General features: G+C 35.8%; 1 protein-coding gene across 2 annotated transcripts; it reads right to left on the minus strand.

Moving 5' to 3' along the window:
• Window positions 1-367: 367 nt before the first annotated feature.
• c5ar1 (complement C5a receptor 1) lies at window positions 368-8,002 on the minus strand. Of its 2 annotated transcripts, none has more exons than XM_007250982.4 (2): window positions 7,876-8,002; window positions 368-2,863 (listed from the first exon to the last, which is right to left on the minus strand). In XM_007250982.4, the coding sequence occupies exon 2, from the start codon at window positions 2,856-2,858 to the stop codon at window positions 1,788-1,790; it is 1,071 nt and encodes a 356-aa protein (XP_007251044.3). In that variant the 5' UTR covers window positions 2,859-2,863; window positions 7,876-8,002; the 3' UTR covers window positions 368-1,787. The 2 variants fall into 2 exon arrangements, with proteins under 2 accessions (XP_007251044.3, XP_007251045.3); XM_007250983.4 differs by lacking the exon at window positions 7,876-8,002 and adding an exon at window positions 7,696-7,831.
• Window positions 8,003-8,222: the final 220 nt, after the last annotated feature.

The raw sequence follows: 8,222 nt of genomic DNA on the forward strand, positions 1-8,222 counted from the left end.
AATTTTCTGACCTGCTTAAAAATCCAGCTCAAGACCAGCTTGTCATCCAGAAAAACCTACACTCTGTTGGAAATTCTTTTCTGGATTCTTAGTTCAGGTCTTAAACTAAATTTGAAGTAGAGACTACACTAACTCTAGTTCTTTCATTAAATGCAATCAAATCCTCACAACAATGCAGCAAATACCCCTGTTATTTTACTAAACCATGTAGTCCATGTAGTATATGTTGCCTGTTATGCTGAAATGTACTAGGGGCCACAGCTTGCTCCACATCCTGAATACTCTGTCCTCTGTACTCTTGAAGCTTGAAATTGCTTAAGAAAGAAAAACAGAAAATCACAGAACTGACAGGCAGTCACCTTTTACAAACCATTTACTGTTTTTATTATTATGTATTACATTCATAAACACTGTAAGATGAGCACACAGCAGACGAGCTATTCATATAAATATTTTACATAATTAGTGGAGTAAAATACAATAAAAACAATGAAAAGAGATGCAGGTTTAATAGGTGTTACAACATGCATACGTATTGTGAAACAAGATTTTGATAGAATATTTAGATAGAATAAATTGATATACTTAAATTGTTAGCACATTATACAGTTTTAACAGGAAATCCAACAAATTTGCATTCTTAATATAATTATTTATTCTGTACACTACAATATCGTCATTATCGTCCAAAAACATGTATCTCAATTTGTTTTTGTTTATGATTTTTTTTTTAAGAATCGTTAAGAATGACAATTCCTGTAGTAACTCATAACATGATCAGGATGTATCATCTGATATTTAGAATTTAGAAGTAAAAACACAGATCTCCTGTCAGCAGAGCATCAGCCAGTATTTTTTTTTATATATTTGAACTGTATGATATGTCATGGATATCTGTGTGGGTTGTGACCTTCAAATCTGCCCACCGCCAGTCCCATTTTTACATGTGTACCCTTGGAAGAGGGTACACATGTACACTTTTGTAATGAATTGGCCAAAACAGTGCATAAAAGTAACTTGGAATAAAATATTCTTATATTGATTTATTTTAAAAGTTTTGTAAAAATGCTATTTTGGAAATATAATGTTTATGAGTGACAGTAACAAAACGACTCATTTCCTGAGGAGGACCCTGATGAAAGTATATATACCACTAAGCATACAGAAAAATCACCTGTTTTACTAGTCAGAGGTTCCTCTATGACCTCAATAGTACATATAGAACATCCAGCATTCACAATTTTACAGTAAACTGCCAGGGCCTTTAAGAAACAAACAAATGAACTAAAAAAAATATTGTAAAAAAATATATATATATATATAAAAAAACAACAAAAACATACTGTACAAGTATATAAAAAAAATAATCATAGATTGTTTAAGAAAGAGGAGTGATTTTTAGCATACAGTTTATTGGTTAACAGCTTTCAGCTGGTAAGTAGCAAAGAGTTTTTAAAGCATTTCAATTTCTGAAAAGCTGTTTTCCTCAATTTTAAAAGATTTCAAAAACTGGAGAAAGCTGATGTATCGGAGCTGGGTCACTGCACCTTCCTCTGAGTGCACTGGCCACCAGTGATGCTCCATAGGCGGCAGTTGGAAATGATGCAGCACTTCAAGTGTTCCAAGTGATGAAGGCGCTGCTAGTGATAGGGGAGTTCATATGATGAGGGATTGGGTAATTGACTTTTCAAATTGGGGAGAAAATTGGAGGTAAATTTAATAGAAAATAAATAGAAATAGAAAAGCCAAAAGGGTACCATCCTGGATCTTAACTATAAAAGGTGTCTTTAGTTGGGTCTGTTTCTCGTTTTTACGAGATTGTTATCAGTGGTGCTCTTGGTGTTGCCCGTCATGCTCAGGCCTCGAGCCGGTTCCTCAGAGCCAAAGTGAAGTACACTTCTCAAAGACTTCGTCAGACTCTCCCTGAAGCCACGGCCCAGGCACACATACAGCAGCGGGTTAAGGCAACTGTTGAAATAGGCCAGGCAGAGCCCCAACACATGGGCCAAGCGCAGATTCGCCTTTGTATTTGGGCTTATGTTCTTGTTTGTGGCCAGCAGTGTAATGTCCACAATGTTCAAAGGAAGCCAGCACAGGAAGAAGCTCAGCACCACGGCGAGGATGACGCGCAGGGTCCGCCGTGACTTTGTGTTCTGCCTCTGTCCTGGACCTTGGCCTGCCCTCTTGTACACCATCCAATGGCTGAAGCAGATGACCATGAATGGAATTAAGAAGCCCATCAAGAAGCGGAAAATGACCATGCTCCAGGCGTGGCTCAGGTTGGAATAGACGCCCACGCAGTCTATTTTCGACCCGCTTTTGTTCTCCTTTATGTGAGCAAACTGGGGAGCACTGCCAACGAAAGCCAGCAACCAGATGGCCAGACAAGCCCAGGTAGCATAGCGCGGACGTCTCCAGTTCTGGCACCAAGTGGGCCGAGACACCAGCAACCAACGGTCCAGGCTAATGAGCATCAGCAGGAGCACACTGCAGTACATCAGCGTGTAGAACAGACCATTCAACAACTTGCACGCCACTGGACCAAAAGGCCAGTGATTGTCCTGGGCCAATGGCACCATGATCAAAGGCAGGGAAAGGCAGCACAGCAGGTCGGCTATGGCCAGGTTGAGGAACCACAGGGCATTGACTGATCGTGGCATTCGAAAGGCCGTCACCCAGATGACCAGGCCGTTTCCTGGAACTCCAAGAATGAAGACAATGGCATAGCAGACCAGGGCGAAGTAGTGGCGCCCGCCAATCACAGAGTCTGTAATGTCAGGGATGTACTCAGGGATGGATGTGGCATTGTATGGAGTGTTGAAGTCAACATCATCGTAGTAATTGTCGTAGTTGTTCATTTTATCTGCAAAGAAAAGGGAAAAAAAGAAAACAAAATATAAAAATGTAAAAATTAACATAATATTAGCTACATTCCAAAGCAGGTATGACAGAGCCGTGTTGGACTGTTCATACTTCTGCCCTGAGTCAATGCAACCCAACACAAGTTTTAATTTACAGTGTAGGCCACTTGAACAGGCTACACCCCTAACTTGACACAAAAGCATACTAACATATGACACATTACATTGGGATAGTTTTCAAAATGTAAGTTTAAATATACTTTATACTGTACATATATACTATAAGTAACACATATTGGAAACATATGTATTGTATGAAAATTATACATATATTTTGATCAGTAGGTAAATACATATGTACATACATATACTTTAAATAAAGGTAAATTCTAATGCATTATTGTAGTTTTTTTTTATATGAAACATGTCCTCACTGTATCTTCACAGTTAAGTAGGACTTTTTTCATTTCAACAATTAAACATTTTTTTAAATATAATATTGTTAAATAAATACATGTTATACACATACAGTTGCAAGAAAAAGTATGAATCTCTGCATAAATTGGTCATTAAATGGGTTCTGATCATAATCAAAGTCACAACAATAGACAACCATAGTCTGCTTAAACTAATGCCGCACAATGTATGTATGTACGTATGTAAAATATATGTTTGCATGGTTTTATTGAACACATTTATTGTAACATTCACAGTGAGGGGGAAAAAGTATGTGAAGCTTTGGATTTAGTAACTGGTTGATCCTTCTTTGGCAGCAAAAACCTCAACCAAACGTTTCCTGTAGCTGCAGATCAGACCTGATCAACAGTCAGGAGGAATTCTGGATTATTCCTCTTCATAAAACTGAATTCATTTTTTCGTTGATGATGACAATCCCTCCAGGCCCTGAGGGAGCAAAGCAGCCCCAAACCATGATGCCCCCTCCACCATGTTTCACAGTTGGGATGAGGTGTTGATGACGGTGTGCTTAACTTAAATTAGTTTTTTTGCAAACTTCAAACTTTGTTTGTCTATTGTTGTGACTTAGATGAAGATCAGAACACATTTAATGACCAATTTCTGCAGAAATCCAAGTAATTCCAAACGGTTCACATACTTTCTCTTGCAACTGTTTGTGTTTAAACCATGTATTTATTTAAACAATTGACAATATTTTATTTTAAAAAAATGTTTCTTTCTTTCCTGATGGCACGGCCATATTCCAAGATGACAATACTATGATTCATGGGGCTGGAATTGTGAAAGAGTTCAGAGTTCAGGAAGCATGAGGTAATCATTTTCACACATGGATTGAGAGAGTTCACCACAGAGTCCAGACCTTAACCTCATTGAGAATCTTTGGGATGTGCTGGAGAAGACTTTGTGCAGCGGTCAGACTCTACCATCATCAATGCTGCTGCAAGATCTTGGTGAAAATGAATGCAACACTGGATTGAAATAAATAAATGGTGACGTTCCAGAAGCTTATTAAAACAATGCCACAGCAAATCAAAGCTAAAGGCGGTCCAATGAAATATCAGAGTGTGTGACCTTTTTTTTTGGTGCCACTTTTTTTTTTTTTTTGCAGGCAGTGGCTGAAATATATGTCCCAATTTGTGACAAATTTTACATGCTAGATATGTTGGATATTAAATGATAAATCATCATATATCATCATATGCCATATATCAGATGTTTGTTTGTGTGGGGTGAGTAAGTTGAACTTTTGTTAACTGTGGTGGTGGTGCACTGTAAGCCCGGATAAGTTGAATTTACTTTAAAAATTTGAGGAAACCAGTTGCTTTAAAAAAGTTAAGTAATGGGTAAAGAAAACTTAAGTTAGCACAAATTAGAACATCAAGTTATTACAACTAAAGGCGAAGTTGATTTACGTTTTTTATTTTTTTTATACTGTAAGAGCGGATAAGTTGAGTTTACTTAACTTTTTTTAATGCAGTCGGTTTGCTCAATTTTTTTAAGTAATGGGGAATGAAAACTTGAGTTAGCATAAATTAAAACATTAAGTTTCAACTAAAGGGGAAGTTGATTTATTTGTAAGATAGCCCAGGGGGAATCACTACACACTGATGGTGAGTGTTAGTCAGAAACTGTTGGACACACCCAGTATGCAAATAGATTGTGACAGAAGCCAATGGAAAAGAAGCTGTTAATGACAACAGACTAAACTCAGTTATTATAAGTTGGTTCAACTCAACGATCTCAGTTTAAATGTTTATATGTGCCCACAAATGTTCAACTAACTCAAAATAGTTGAGTATTGTTTAAAAATCTCCAATTTTATGTAAAACAGATTTAAATCATTTGCGTTCAAACAACGTATGGGTTTACAGTGTACTTCTTACACAACTAAACATCACACATCACACCCATCTACTCCACACTCTCACAAGCAAAACTTCAAACACTTCTCAAAAGAACTGAAGCAGAAGTAAAATAGCTAAATAAGCAAAACTGTCATCTGACATTTTTTTTTAAAGGAAAGTTATATTTAGTTTTTCGTTATAGATACATGAATTTAAAAATATGGAATAATTGATTATTGATTATTAGTAAGCAGCATTCTTCAAAATTTGTTTTTTTTTTCTTTGCTATAAAGTTGCCATTAAAATATTAATTATTAAAATATTATTAAAATAAATAATTAAAAAATATATATTAAAATTTTAAAACATTCTATTATATATTCTTATACTTTAAACATTAATCTTTAACATACACATTCCACACCCACATGTGTATGTATTATATTGATCCTGAAATGTGTACATCAGTTCCTGTCTGTTTTTAGTTTTCTCTATTATTTGAACCCGCTGGATGAATAGATAACTAGAAATGGTTTCACTTATTTTACATTGACTTCCACTTAAAATTGTACAGATATATGTTTCATTGGCCGTTAACAACATACTCCAACAGTATACTTGAGTATATATTTGTCTGAAAAAAATGAGCATTAAAATTTAAATTGTATACCATATTTTTCGCACTAGTGCACCGGATTATAAGGCGCACTATTAATTAACATTTATTTTCTGGTCTATTTTCATACATAAGGCGCACTGGATTATAAAGCGCATTTTAAGAGACACTGGTAACTAGTAGTAGGAACAGCAGTTAAGCTAATCCAGCAGTAAAGCTAAGTTAAGTAAACAAAACAGTTATTCTAAAAAAAAAACATTTTAGATGATTTGTCTGCTGAAAACTGTTTATTTGGGTGAGTAAAGCGCTTCTGTTTTTAAGATTAGATTTTCAGATTTCCACTAAAGCGTGACCATTAGCATTAGCGACTAAGCGCTAGCGGTTAGCGGTTAATGCTTCTTGATATCGCTACACCTAGGTACCCTGAGTGTTTCAGTAATCCAGGGCTATATCAGCTAGCAGCAATGTGGTTAGCGGGTAATGTTAATACTGCTGGAGAGCTAAACTGAAACTCCTGTATAATGCTGTACTTCAGCAAAGTGGCTTTACTGCCTCTTACAACCTGACTGGTAAAATTCATACATGAGGTACACCAGATTATAAAACACACTGACAAGTTTTGGGAAACTTAGACAATTTTAAGTGTGCCTTATAGTGTGAATCATGTAGTAACTTAAAAGTGTTAAACAAACCAGAAGACTGCGAGAAGCATTTAAGTGGCTCTTATCTAGGGGGGCTGATAACTCTGGGGTGGTCCTAATGAGAACCAGTTTCATCATAATGTTTTGATGGTCTTTGCGACAGAACTTAAGGATAGTTTCAAATGTCTTGAACTTTTTCGGATTGACTGACCTTCATTTCTTAAAGTATTATTTTCTTTACTTAGTTGAGTAGTTCTATTAGAGCTATTCACTGTGTACCTCTTCACAACTTAAAACTGATGCTCTCAAACACATTAAGTCTAATAATTAATTCTTGATAAGTTCAGCACAGCTGTCAACTAAGTCCATTCCAGGTGACTACCTCATAAATCTGACTGAGAAAATCCAGCCAAGATGTGCAAAACTGTTGTATAAGCAAGAGGTGCTACTTTGAAGAAACTTTTTTTATGCTTAACACTGTTTACTAAATAAGTCCATAATATTATTTAATGCAGACAATTTGTAAATAATATTAAGAAGGAAAAAATTAAAAGACCACTTCAGTTTCTGTATCAGTTTCTCTGATTTTGCTATTTATAGGTATATGTTTAAGTAAAATGAACATTGTTTTATTCCAAAAACATCAGAAAACATTTCTTCCAAATTTCGACTAAAAAAATCTTTGCAGAAAATGAGAAATGGCTAAAATAACAAAAAGATGCAGAGCTTTCAGACCTTAAATAAAGCATAAGGAAAACAAATTCATATTTATAAAGTTTTAAGAGTTCAGAAATCAATATTTGGTGGAATAACCCTGGTTTTCGTGCATTTTGCCATGTTCTCCTCCACCAGTCTTACACACTGCTTTTGGGTAACTTTATGCCTTTACTCCTGGTGTAAAAAATCAATCCATTTTCCTCTTGATTATATTCTAGAGGTTTTCAATTTTGTTAAAATCAAAGAAACTCATTATTTTTAAGTCGTCTTAAAATAGAATATATATATATATTCTATTTTACCAATCTTGCATTAATTATTTAATTAGCATTAAGTATCTACATCATCCAAGTCATATGAAGAAAATATAAATATAAATAAAAATTAACTATATAGGTCTAATACCTAATACCTATATAGGTCTCAAGTCTTTCATAAGCTTATAAATAAAGAAGTTGCACTGTACAGTAAATGTACTAGTAAATGCTAACACATATTGTGTGTAAAAGTGAGTTAAAGTAAAGTCAGTGGATACTTACTGCAGGTCTGTGCTGAAGGTCTGGTGATTTCCCTACTCAAACACAACAGATGTGACTAATGGGCAGGTATAATATAAAGTGGGAGGTTGTATTTGAGGAGGGAAATCGAGGCTCCGCTCTGTACACCAGACCACCGGGACCTGCAGTGGAGAAGCGGTTCTTAAACAGACTGGTACTCACCTGAGTTTGAACTTCAGGCTGGTAGCTGTGGGTGTTGAGGTTGCAGGTTTGCTCTGTGTGATGTTAGGTTAAGCTGATCTGAATCTGCCTGTAGAGGAAGGAAACTATTGCCCAACTTCTTTCTACAGATGTTGCAACTTACACTCCGTCTCACCAGAGAGCGAGACTGGGGATTTAACACAGGGTGTGTTTAGTAGTGTTGGATTAGAAGGTGCCTAGTAACATTCTGACATGTAATGGAATATACACTCATCATCAAAAAAAAGTCACACCTAGGGCAATATGTATTGAGCTACAGGTAATGCAACATTTCAGGCATCTCAGCATGGAGATGTAGAGGTTCCTAA

The sequence above is a fragment of the Astyanax mexicanus genome, chromosome 9 (genome assembly GCF_023375975.1).
Source record: "Astyanax mexicanus isolate ESR-SI-001 chromosome 9, AstMex3_surface, whole genome shotgun sequence".
Lineage (NCBI taxonomy): Eukaryota > Metazoa > Chordata > Actinopteri > Characiformes > Acestrorhamphidae > Astyanax > Astyanax mexicanus.

Excerpts from the sequence above, each read along its gene's own strand:
- c5ar1 (XM_007250982.4), bottom strand. The coding sequence starts at position 2,858 with ATGAACAACTACGACAATTACTACGATGATGTTGACTTCAACACTCCA.